We start from the raw sequence: 12,995 nt of genomic DNA, 5'->3' as shown, positions 1-12,995 counted from the left end.
ACCTCTAGTTCGTTTCCCAGAGTTAGGAGTCTTCCATGTTCTGTCTCCTTTTCTGATATTTCTTACCCATTTCTTCTCCCTTCCCCTCTATTTCCTTTCACTATTATTTATATTCCCCAAATGAATGAGACCATACACTGTTTGTCCTTCTCCGATTGACTTACTTCACTCAGCATAATACCCTCCAGTTCCATCCACGTTAAAGCAAATGGTGGGTATTTGTCGTTTCTAATGGCTGAGTAATATTCCATTGTGTACATAGACCACATCTTCTTTATCCATTCATCTTTCGATGGACACCGAGGCTCCTTCCACAGTTTGGCTATTGTGGACATGGCTGCTATAAACATCGGGGTGCAGGTGTCCTGGCGTTTCATTGCATCCGTATCTTTGGGGTAAATCCCCAGCAGTGCAATTGCTGGGTCGTAGGGCAGGTCTATTTTTAATTCTTTGAGGAACCTCCACACAGTTTTCCAGAGTGGCTGCACCAGTTCACATTCCCACCAACAGTGTAAGAGGGTTCCCTTTTCTCCGCATCCTCTCCAACATTTGTGGTTTCCTGCCTTGTTAATTTTCCCCATCTCACTGATGTGAGGTGGTATCTCATTGTGGTTTTGATTTGTATTTCCCTGATCCTACCCCAGTTTTTAAAAAGAGTTGCAGAACCAACCAAACTGGGTTAGTCAAGCCACCCATACTTGGCATCTATTGGCTTCAGTGTGGCCTGGATCTTGGTAGACCTGGACACGGATGGCAGTGTTCTGGTTCTGGAAGCTGAAGTTATCTGTGAGGAACTTGAACAGAGCTCACTTGTTCATTAGCTTGCTTTGAAACATCAAGATGCCTGACTGAGCCTGAAAGACTAGGCCCCACAAATCAAGTGGAGATTTCGCTCACTTTCCGCATCCTAAGGATTCTCCTTTGTCCTGTCTCCAGCAGTTGGACGCCTCCTCCTGCTGGCACAACCAAGCAGTGTTGCATCATGAACTTCAGTGCTGTCCCTTCTCTGCAAAGAACTTTTTCTACTGTCATGATATCTGGCCAAGAGAACCTGGGTGTGACAGTGTCTTGGCCTGGACCCAGGCCTGATAAGGAGAAAAGCATTTGGTGGGCTGCACTTTAAAGGTGTGTGCTCCCTCTCGGTTATGCTTCCTTTAGCAATAAGGGCTCCACATGCACCTCCTAACTTGCAGCTGGTGAGGAAATCTTACTAATTTCAGGCTCTGCTCATCATGCTAGGGGAGGGCAGCTAAGAGGTGCCCAGGAACTTTACTTTGTTGTGAACATACATATTCAACAGGGATGAAATGCTGAGTTCAGGGTCCGATTATTAATTGTTAGCCTTTTTCCAAAGAACCAACTTTTGATCTTGGTTATTCTATTGTGTTTGTTTCTATTTCATCAAGGCCAATTTTGTCTTTACTATTTCTTTCCTTCTAGTTTCTTCTGAGTTTATTTTATTCTGTTGGATTTTAAATATTTCTTGAGATGGATGTCTGCCTCATTCAGTTGCAGCTTTTTATTCCTTGCTAATGTGAGCATTTCATCTCACATATTCCCTCTCAGTGCTGCTTCAATATGGACTATCAACTCTTTTCATGACAATGTAGCTTAACATATTTTTAAATAAGTATTTTTGTTGACCCTTAAATTATTTAGAAGTATATTTCATAATTTCTAAACATAGGCATTTGTACTAGTAATCCTTCTGTTGTGAATGTTTAACTTAATAGCTCTTTGGGCACAGAATGAGGATTGTATGATTTCAATCCCTTGATATTTTCATAGACTTGCTTTATGACTTTATGACCTAAAATAGGGCTTAGCAAATCTTTTTGGTAGTAAATCTTTTAGGCTTTGTGGCCCACACAGTGTCTGTCACAGCTACTCAGTTCTGCTATTGCATGTGAAAACAGGTGTAAGCTCTATGTAAGGGAGGGATTATGGCTCTGTTCCAGTAATACTTTATATTTTTTGACTGATTTTGAATTTCATATGATTATTACATGTCACAAAGTATTTTTTCAACCATTTTAAAAAAGTAAAAATGATTCTCAGCTTGTAAAGAAAAGGCATCAGGCTTGGAACTAGACCCCATAGGCCCTGTTTTTGGATCCTTGGCCTAGAATATGGTCAATTTTTAAAAAATATTCTATTCATGCTTGAAAAGAATGTGTCTCCTGCAGCTTTTGGGTGAAATATTTTGTATGTATCTGTCAGTATAAGTTTGTTGTGTTGTACAAATCTTATATATTCTTGCTTTAAAATTTTTTTAATCTAATATTAATAAAGAAAAGGCCACAAATTTAAGTGTACAGCTTGATGATGTTTTCAAAGCAAGTGATTTAATGCTTCCCAGATGTAAACATAGGATACTGCCAGCTCCCAGAAATCTCCCTACAATCCCTCCCAATCACTAATCCCCCAAAAAAGTGGCCACTGTTCTGACATCTGTCACTGCTGATCAGTTTTACCTGCTTTTGAACTTTCTGTGAATAGAATTACATAGTGTGAACTTATTTGTATTTGTTTCTTTGACTCAGCATAATATTTGGGTCATTTCCATGATGTTACATGTAGTTGTGGCTTGTTCATTTCATTACTGTGGAATTTTCTGTTGGTTGAATGTACTACAAATTTTTCATTCATTCTCCTGTTGATGTACATTTAGGATATGTCCAGTTTGGTGAATATATGTGACTTGCCTTTTCACTTTCATTATGAGCAGAATGTTTCACATTTTTATTAAGTCCAGTTTGCTTTTTTTTTTTTTTATGATCTGTGCCTTTTATACACTAAGAAACCCTTGCCTAACTCCAAATTGTGAAGATTTTCTCATATGTTTTCTTCTGGAAACTTTGTGGTTTTAGCTTTACTATTTACATCAATAATCCATCTAAATTTTTGTGTGTAGTATGAGGTAAAGGCCAAGATTCACTTTTAAAAATGTCTAACTGCTTATTTCAGTGCCTTTTTGAAACAGACTTTCCTTTCCCTATAAAATGGATGTACTGCTTTATTGCAAATCACTTGGATCTGTTCTTGGACCCTATCTTCTGTTCTGCTGGTATATTTGTCTATCCTGGTGCCAACATTTTGATATATTAATTTTTTTGATATATTAATTATTGTAGTTTTATAGTATGCCTTGAAATTAGGTAATATAAATCTTATTGTCTTGGCTAACTTAAGTTCATTCTCAATTTATATTAAAATGAAAAAACTTATCTATATCTATAAAAACAGCTTGCTAGAATTTTTATTTAGTTTGTGCTGAATCTATTGCTCCGTTTCAGCAGACTTGATATCTTAACAGAATGGAAACTTCCAATCCATGAACATTGTACATCTTTCCATTTTTTAGATATTCTCTAATTTTCCTCAGCAATGTTTGGTGGTTGTGTGTGTGTGTGTGTGTGTGTGTGTACACATCTTCTGTCACATTTATTCCTAAGCATTTGATGTTTTTTAATGCCATTATGTAAATGTCATTTTCCAATTGTTGGTGGCTAACATTCAGAAGTATAATTGATTTGGCGGGTATATTGTATCTTATTACCTTTCAAAATCCGGTTAGTTCTAGTTAAATTCCTTTGGAAGTCTCATGTAGATAATCATGTTATCTGTAAATAAAAATAACTTCACTTGTTTCTAATCTTTATGTTTCTTTCTTTTTTCTTCCTTTCTTTCTCTTATTTTCTTTATTGTAATGACTAGGACCTTCAAAAATGTTGGATAGAAAAGGTTACATAGACATCCTTGCCTTTTCAGATTTAGGTGGAATGCTTTAATATTTTACCATTAATTATGTTATAGTTTTTTTTCCTTGAAGATTTCATCAAATTGAGGAAGTCCTATTCCCAGCTTGCTGGGAATTTTTTTTAATCATGAATGAGAGTAGAATTTTATGTGTGCTTTTTCTTTATCAAGAAGATCATACAGTTTTTCTTCTTTATTAATGTAGTAAATTGCATTAATGGATTTATTATTGTTAAACCAACCTTGGTTTTTATGCAGAATACCACTTTGTCAAGATACAGTGTCTTTACTGTAATTTGCTAAAAATTTGTAAAGGATTTGTATGCCTTTGTTGAGGGATGTTAGTCTCTAGATTTTTTTTTAAGGTTTTCATTTATTTATTTATGAGAGATGCAGAGAGGCAGAGACACAGGCAGAGGGAGAAACAGGCTCCCTGCAGGGAACGGAACTTGATCCCATGACCCTAGGATCACAACCTGACCCAAAGGCAGATGCTCAACCACTGAGCCACCCAGGTGCCCCAGTTTGTAGATTTCTTACGTCAGTTGTTCCTCATGTCCACTCTTTTGGGCAGAGATAGTCTTCTTTTTACCATTGTATCCCTAGCCCCTCTCCCATTTCCAACCATGTGGAAAAGATAAAAAAGATAAAAAGATATTCCACAAATAGATGGCCTTTGACACAAGTAAAAAGACCGATGCTGGAGACCTGCATTTATTAAATTATTTAAATTATTTAAAATAACAATCAGTTTCAACCATTCAGGCATTATTTGCATTCCAACCATGTGCCAAGTACCTGGAGGTTTCTCTCCATCATCTCCTCCTCAGTTTTCTTTGCTAATTCTTCCTCACGTCTCCAACCTCTAAATATTGGAGGGCCACAGGATTAGTCCTTGGACCTCTTTCCTTCTCATCTGATCATCCAATCTTATGGCTGAAACATCATCTATAAATAACTCTTATGAATTTACAACTGGGAATTCTCCCTTGACTTCTTGCCTGGTATATCTGCTGCCACCCCCATACATCACCACCAATATCTAATAGGCATCTCAAACTTAGCAAGTTTAAAATTGAACTAGTGACCTTCCCTTTTGATCTTCTCCATTTTAGGAAAAAGTGGCTCCAATCTTCCAGTTGTCCGGCATAAACCATGGCATTGCCCTTGATGCCTCTTTTTCTCTCCACTTCAATAGTAATCCTCAGCAAATCCTGTTTACCTTCAAACTATATCCAGAAACCTACCACTTCTCACCACTTTGGCCATCATTCTGATCCAAGCCATCACCATCTCTTGCCTTGATCATTCACTAGTTCCCTGTTTTCCATAATGCTTACTTTTTTGCAATTTTCCCAACACAACAGCCTGAACATACCTTTAAAATGTAGATGAAATCAGCTCTCCTACTTCCCTAAACCCTCTAGAAGGCTTTTATCTTGTTCAGAGCAGAAATCTAGAACCCTTTACAGCCCGTCTTAGGACAGGCCTAACTTTATTGCATTCTGTTCTCTTTCTTGCTCACTCAGCTCCATCCTCTGTGGTTTAGTTGCTGTTTCTTAACCATAGCAGTTCCACTCCCACCACAGGGCTGGCTATTTGGTGTTCCTCGGCCTAGAATGCTCTTGCATCAGATGTCCTCATATAACATGAGATTCATTCCCTCACTTCTGTCAGGCTTCTACTGAAATAACCATCTTCTCCTTAAAGCCCTCCCTGGCCATATGATCTAAAATTGGAGGACATCTCCCTTTAAAAAGAGTCCTATTACTCTTCCTTGCTTTATTTTCCACCTTAGCGCTTTTAGTACCATATATATATAATGTATTTATACTGTTCATTCTCTTAAGCCTCCAGTAAATTGTAAGCTCAGTGAAATAAGAAATTTTATTATTCACTGCTGTGTCCTCAGTGAATAGAACAATGTCTGTCACATAATAGATATTTTTGAATAAATGAATAAACAAGTGAGAGTGAATAAATACCAAGAGTTACAAGGCAGATTCAGTCCTTGACCTCATGGAGCTGACAGTCTCCATATTAGTAAATGGAGTTGATGAATTTGTTAATGGAGAAAAAAAAAGAGTGAGAGAGAAAAGATATGCACTAGAACTTCATGGGTTGCCCAGGTAGTAAAAGTGGGTCCAGTGGAGGAAAGCCATGCCTCTAATAAGGAAGTAGATAGAAATGAGGGTAACACAATTATCTTGGAAGCAGAGGAAAGAAGGTTCAAGAAGAACGAGGACTCTAAGTAGGACCTTGTAGCTGCTAACAGTGATAGTCATCATCTCCTTTAAGAGTCAGTACACATCAGGGTCCATGCAGAAACACTACCAATTCCAAACTGGTTTCAGAAAGTTGCAAGACTAGGAGGTGTACAATGAGACATGGCTGTGTATTGTGCATAATCCACATGATGCAGGCACTTAGAAAGAATAATGCTATTTCTGTAAATGACAACACAAGGAAAAAATAATAAACCAGTGAGAATTTGTCATGAGCAGTTCTGTTGATGAGTTCATAATGGAGGAGTATTGTAGAGCAGACCTGTGTTGCTTGATTTGAAAGCCCTCCATCGTATCATGCTAAGGTTAGCATCTCTTCTGTGGGTGATGGTCTGCATGGTCATGACAGGTCTGAGACATCAACCAGCTATTCTCGTGTCTTTAGTTTGATTTTTACTGGTTTTGAAAAGTAAGTGTTTTTCTGTTTTGAATCAACAGGTTCCGTTTTTTGGGCCTCTGTTTGACGGAGCCATAGTGAGTGGGAAGCTCCTGCCAAGCCTTATATGTGCCACATGCATCAATGCCAGCAGGGCCGTGAAGTGCCTCATCCCACTCTACCAGAGCTTGTATCTTTTTGTTTTGAGTATGTACCTATTAACTATCCCCAAATCCTGATTCTCAGCAGTTTGCCATGAGAGGTAAGTATTCACTGGGTTGAAGAGGGAATAGAGAACGTTTTTCAGTATGTGTTAAAAATAACATTGTGTGATCTTCATACCATCTATTAATTTATATTATGTATAATAATACTGTGCTTCACCAAACCCCAGAAGAGTTTATGTTCATAATGTAGTCATGTAAGTCTGTGCCAAGAAGCTGTGACCATTAAGAGTGGTTCATCCTTTCCCAGTGCTTTGCCTGAGGTTGGGTTCCCTTCTGCCCATCCTTGTGAGTTGCAGTCTATTGTGTGTGGAAGGTGAGATGCTGAGGAAAATGTAGTGGGGTCACCCAGGGTGCCTACCTGAAGCCAACAACAAATGAATCTAATCAATCAAAGAATGTGATGAGTGCCACTGGAAGTATGAATGGCCTTCCAGGAGGTCAGAGGAGAGGGCAGTTGCATCTGGCTGGGGGACAGGGAAAGACATCCTCAGTGAAGTTGCTTTGGAACTCATCAGTGAGAATGGCTAAAAGTCCTTTTGTAATGTTTCCCAAATCTTCACCAACCCTTGATCTTCTCCCTAAAACCAGAAGAAATTTCACTTTTGTAATTTTTTTTTCTCAGACATCAGTCAGCACACTTTATAAGTCTAGGCATAATGTCTGATTATAAGAAAAAGAAATTAAGGTGACATCATAAAATTGCTACAAAATGCATCTGACCTCCTAGTAAAACTTAAAATTTCTCTGTTTCTAACTGGTATTGATAATGAGTATAAACATGTTGTGTTTGACCTCTGTCTATACTTCTCCCACTCCAACCATAAGTGATATGTTGCTGAAGGGGTGGGGGTGAGGGTGGGTGAGAAATACCATGTATGAATAGATACAGTTCATGAAAAATACCATTCATTAAAATCCTGGTCACTGTATTGACTAATATTCTGTCTTTAGATTTAAAAAAAAATACATATGCCATGTGGCAACTTGGAATTATCATAGAAATTAGTAGTAGAAAAGAGCTATTAGGTCCCATCTGGTCCCTCCCCGGGGGCCAGGGCAACATTATTCCCTTCTGCGTGCTCCCTCGCACTTTGTCCAGGCTGGTGGTGTGTGTTTGGAAGATGGCATTCTCTGAAGTGATATCCACAGCACTCTAGACTTAATCTTAGAGCGGGTGTCAATTCAGCCTTCAGCATGGGGGTTTTTATTTCACAAACAGCTTGAAAGAGGTTTTTGGCAGAAATGAGAAAGACCTATTCAGCGATTGGCTTGTCAGTTTGCATGTCAACTAGGATGAGCTGGACACTCATCAGTCAAGTATGTTGGACCAAGGCAGGGAAAAATCATTTGCAAACAAGAAAACTCTGCATTCTATAAGTCCATTGTGATTTTTGGCACGTCACCTTCCCCACTTATCAAATTTCTCATTACAAAGAACATGCTTTGTTATTTTGTTCAACACTGCCTTCTCCAATAAGAATGAATATAGCATCAGAATAATCAGGTTTAGGGAAAACAATATTGTTACAAGTTCAAAGAATAAGATTCAGTGTCACTTGAAAAACTTTTCGATGAATCGCATTAGACTAATGTGGATGCCAGCCAGGGCTACTGATGCTAATGTGGGTTAGTAAATGCTATATTGTCCAGTGTCTCAGAAGATAACCACGTTGACATCTCAGAGGACAACTTGGTATAGAAATCAAGAAAGGGAAAGTAACAAAACCTATTATGTTGATCATTATAAAAATTTAAGTATTTTTCTTTTATATCTTGAGAAGATTCAATTCATGCTGTTGAAATAAGTTATTTAAAACAAGAAATGAGGGGGATCCCTGGGTGGCTCAGTGGTTTAGCGCTGCCTTCAGCCCGGGGTGTGATCCTGGAGGCCCTGGATCGAGTCCCGCGTCGGGCTCCCTGCATTTAGCTTGCTCCTCCCTCTGCCTGTGTCTCTGCCTCTCTCTCTCTGTGTCTCTCATGAATAAATAAATAAAATCTTTTTTAAAAATTAAAAATGAATAAAATAAGAAATGAAATTCTATATATAATTTTTATAAAGATGTAATCAATGGGGAAAGCTTTGTAATCACTTAACTACTCTATTGTTTAATTTCTGCCTACGGAAAATGCTAATATAGGCCAGAAACCAAACGTATAATAAGAAACGTTGAGAAAAGTAGAAAAAAAGAAAAAAGGGTTTTTTTTTCTGTACTTCTGCTTTTTAAAACATTACTAAATTACTAATTATTACACTTTTTAAATAATTATAGATGTCTGCCTAGGCTATTAAAATTTAACTGCTCCCTTAACATTTTGTTAAAACATCATGGTCCTCACATGCTTGGGCAAAAGTCTAAACTGGATTGTATAGCAGCTGATGTCTGGAATTTGCTGCTTTGTAGAGATAAGTCTTAGATTTGAATTTTGAAAAACACTGAATAACCTAACACATCCTAATCACAGATGTCTCCTTGCATTCTCATTTAGCAAACAAACAGTGTGGACTCGAAAACTGCTGAGCCCAGCAGCAGGAGCTTGCAATACACAGGGAGCAAGGTATAGGGTTTTTACCCCGCACATCACAGAGAAGACACACAAATGTTGTATAAAGCAACTCAATAGAGGATGTAGTGAAACAGGACCAGGGAAAAATCTCTCTGCAGAGAAATCATGTAGGCTGAGGTTGGAGGGATGATAGGGAAGCTGTCCCCAGGAAGGAGGGATGGCATTCCAGACAGGACACCATAGAAAGCCCAGGAGTCCGAGTGTTTTCGAGTGGTAAACTTGGGATTTTTAGCATTTAATGCATGGTCAGGCCATCAGAGTACAGAGTATGTGTGATAGACCGACACAAAACCAAGCTTCTAGGAAGCTGAGTTTTCCCAACGTTGTCACTTCATGGCCCACCTTGAAAGTTCTAATCTTAGCACAGAGTCAAGGCTGCCTGATTTCAGGGGCAACCATCTCAAGCCTCTGTAAGTTCCCCCAAGGACTGAGAAAATTAGTACTACTTTGGATATATCTAAAACCAGGGCTTGGGACCAAGAGGTCCTGGAAGAGAATGCAAATGTAGGGCCCCTCATTCAAAAAGCAAGGAAAGTGTCTTTAATTTTTTTTTAAGATTTTATTTATTTATTCATGAGAGACACACAGAGAGAGGCAGAGACACAGGCAGAGGGAGAAGCAGGCTCCATGCAGGAAGCCCAATGTGGGACTCAGTCCTGGGACCCCAGGATCACGCCCTGAGCCAAAGGCAGACACTCAACCACTGAGCCACCCAGGTGTTTTGGAAGGTGTTTTTAAACATGCTACAATATTAAGTTTTTTCCGTTCTTTTTCTGCTTTTTCTCTCGACTTGTCATGGTGTATTTATTTGCTATCTAATGTCACTTTAAGTCAAGAAATATTAAAAATTTAGATTATTAGCATTAATTTTTATCAGTTTTTATATTGTTTAATATACTAATGCTAAAGCATTTAACTCATATGGAATTACCACAATGACACAGCTCATATTTTTGTGACTTGTGCACGGATATGTTCTGTTCTGAACAGTGAAAAGACTGCATAAAACTAACTTACCTATTTTTCTCTCATTCTTCATACGTACATACTATACCAACACTTCCTTCGGTTCATGGATGAGTAAGGAAGGGCTAATAGGAAAAGGAACTATGAGTCCCTCTGTTTTACCTTTTCCTTCTCTGACATCATTTTCAGAGTAAATTATTGACTAACACAGAGAAGTAACACAACTAAGGATATATATGATTTCTTGGTTATTGTTCTTAGAACAACACTGCTTTTTGTGCTCAAAGCAAGTTCTGGTTCAGGTGGAAAGTATGCCTCTCAGAATAGTCTGCTTTCCCACTTAGTCTTGTGGTAACACTCCCCTGTGCTCCCTCTGAGTCTCTCTTACCTTCCAGGCACTATGGCTCCACCATAGTCCTGCTCCTGAGGCACTGCTAAGGCTTATGTGCAAGGAACCAGCAGAGCACATGTTGTGTGCGTTTCCTTTGCCCACATGCATGCTCCATTCTCTCATCAGTCTTCAAGTGCAAAACACAAGATCAAAGATAAAATTATTAAGAACATCAAGAGAGCAACAGCAGAGTATTAAACCAAGCAGGGCCCATTGTAAGCACTGTGCAGCTGCTCAGGTCACATGCCCATGAAGCCCTCTCAGGAACCCATCCCAATCACCACCACTACCCACCCCCTCCCCCAGTATGAGCTAGGGAATTCTCTTCCTGGGTATTTATTAGATTTTATTACCTTCCTAAAGCCTGACAGTATATCCCCTGGCAATTTTTATTGGCATATGAACCAAGACCCAATAAGGAATGAAGCAGCTTACATGTATGGCCCTAGAAGACACGATTCATATAAGAGACCAAATTTCTGAGAAAACATTGTTATTTCCTGTTGCCCTAAGATATTAGGTATAGTAGTGGGTGCTGACGAAGAATGGAAAATTTCTTTGTCAACACCAGCCATTGTATATGGGCAACTGTGTGTCCCCATTTTGTTTCTAATATTAAGGTTACAGCTGTTAAGTAGAACATCGCCAAACTGTTCATTGCTTCCAAATGTCACTCAGGTATCAGAATGACTATTGTATGAACAAAGGACATGTTGTTTACTTCAGACCTTCTTTCAATCCTTTAAGAGAAAGTACTAGTTTTGTTTTTGTGTTTTTTGTTTTTGTTTTTGTTTTTTTTTTTTGTATTGACCACAGATAGCCAAGCATTGAGCTTGATGACAAATGAAGAAAAGAGCCAGTGGAGTTAGTTTGCATTTCTTGTGCCCTGCCCATCTAATGATTGGCACTTCAGTGCCCTAAAATAGTGTCAGTTGTGATTCAGTATTATACAGTATTTAACTAGAAGTAGAGATATGAGCAGTAAACACATCAAGTTTATTCAATAATGTTTAAGAAAATACAACATTTCTTATGAAACAGAGGAGTGGGTATATTGTTAGAATGGATTTGCCTCTAGGGATCTTTTTGATCAGTAAATCTAGCTTAGAATTAATATCAAAGGAGTTCTTGTTTGAGGTACCCTTGGCTAAATGATCAAACAGTTGGAACTGTGTGGTGAAGACTCACAGGAGACTGAAGAATATACCATTGTCGTACATGATCAAAAAAGTGAACACAGTAGGGATGTGTTTGGAAAGCACCCTCAGTAACAGTTCATTCCAGCCCCTTTGTCCATCCTGGGTTTTCTGGTAACTTCCTCAGCAGGCTAAATCTAATATGTCAAGTGGAGCCCTTGTCCCGTGGCTGCTGCTTTTCTGAGTGACAAGGGCCAACTCACCTGCCATCTGCTTTTTCTATCCCTCATGGGCAATCAGGGGGCCTATTCCCATGCCTAGAGTGTTGTAAATGGGAAGTTTGCCACATGTTATGTTTATGGTTCCCAAGCCAACTAAAAATTCCAAAATCAAACCATGCTCGGCTGGTGGAAGTTCCCCAGATCGTCAGAGCCAGGGCTCTCTCATTCTCCTCCTCAGCTAACTTGTTTCATGGAAAAGGTTGCCACATAACATGCAGCACTCCCATTAGGAGGAGCTCACTCTGAATCAAACAGATGGTGGCTTTTTAAAATAAACGTCCACTTCAATAGAACAATAGCCACAATGGCATTCACCATCTCTCCTCTCTGGAACTATCAGCATTTGATGGAGAGAACTGGGCTGCCTAAGGAAAAGTAATTTTGTACCTCTTTCTTAAGTGAAATTTAGTTTCATTTTCAATTAATGGATATAGTGGATAATACTATGGATTCTCTCTTAGACTTATGACTTCCTAATATCATTGCTAAGTTTTGGTCTCAATTTATATACCTTCAAAAGTGGCCTCTCTTCCCTAAAGGTATAACAACCCCATTTCTAACTTCTTCAGTGGGATCTTGGTTCTTATTCCTGGGATGATCTTTAATTTCCTCCGTTTGTCTCTATATGCTTAAGAAAAGTGTATGAAAATGAGTCAGACAGTACCATGTAGTATATTTTGCCATGCAGAACCAGTTTGCATTTGTCAACATTCACTGCCTCCTTGCTAGGCACTTAGCCCCTGGAAGTAGAAATATGAATAAGATATTCCAAGTGGTGGACAGTGTTTGCTTAGTGACCAAGCTCTAAAAATGCTCATGACATTTGAGAACTGCAGAAGCTTCCCCACAGCAGAGCAGAAGTATACACATGCACACATGGTGAAGATGAAAGTGACAGGAGCATCCAGGGGGCAGTGGAAGGAATTCTGAGAGAAGGTGAAGGCCTGACCTAAGGCAATGGCAGGGGAATGGATTGGATCCCTACATAAACCAGGTAGATTAATTCAGC

General features: G+C 38.9%; 1 protein-coding gene across 3 annotated transcripts in view; it reads left to right on the top strand.

The window, feature by feature from the left end:
* The window catches only part of RALGAPA2 (Ral GTPase activating protein catalytic subunit alpha 2), a 316,059-nt gene that overhangs the window by 225,962 nt on the left and 77,102 nt on the right, over positions 1-12,995 (top strand). For all 3 annotated transcript variants that reach the window (XM_055345530.1, XM_055345537.1, XM_055345523.1), the window contains exon 37: positions 6,483-6,610. In XM_055345530.1, coding sequence (XP_055201505.1) covers positions 6,483-6,610 — 128 coding nt within the window. The remainder of the gene's footprint in view (positions 1-6,482; positions 6,611-12,995) is intronic.

The sequence above is a fragment of the Nyctereutes procyonoides genome, unplaced genomic scaffold (genome assembly GCF_905146905.1).
Source record: "Nyctereutes procyonoides isolate TBG_1078 unplaced genomic scaffold, NYPRO_anot_genome, whole genome shotgun sequence".
Lineage (NCBI taxonomy): Eukaryota > Metazoa > Chordata > Mammalia > Carnivora > Canidae > Nyctereutes > Nyctereutes procyonoides.
Note: the sequence above shows the minus strand (reverse complement) of the source record. Positions and strands in the feature narration are given on the sequence as shown.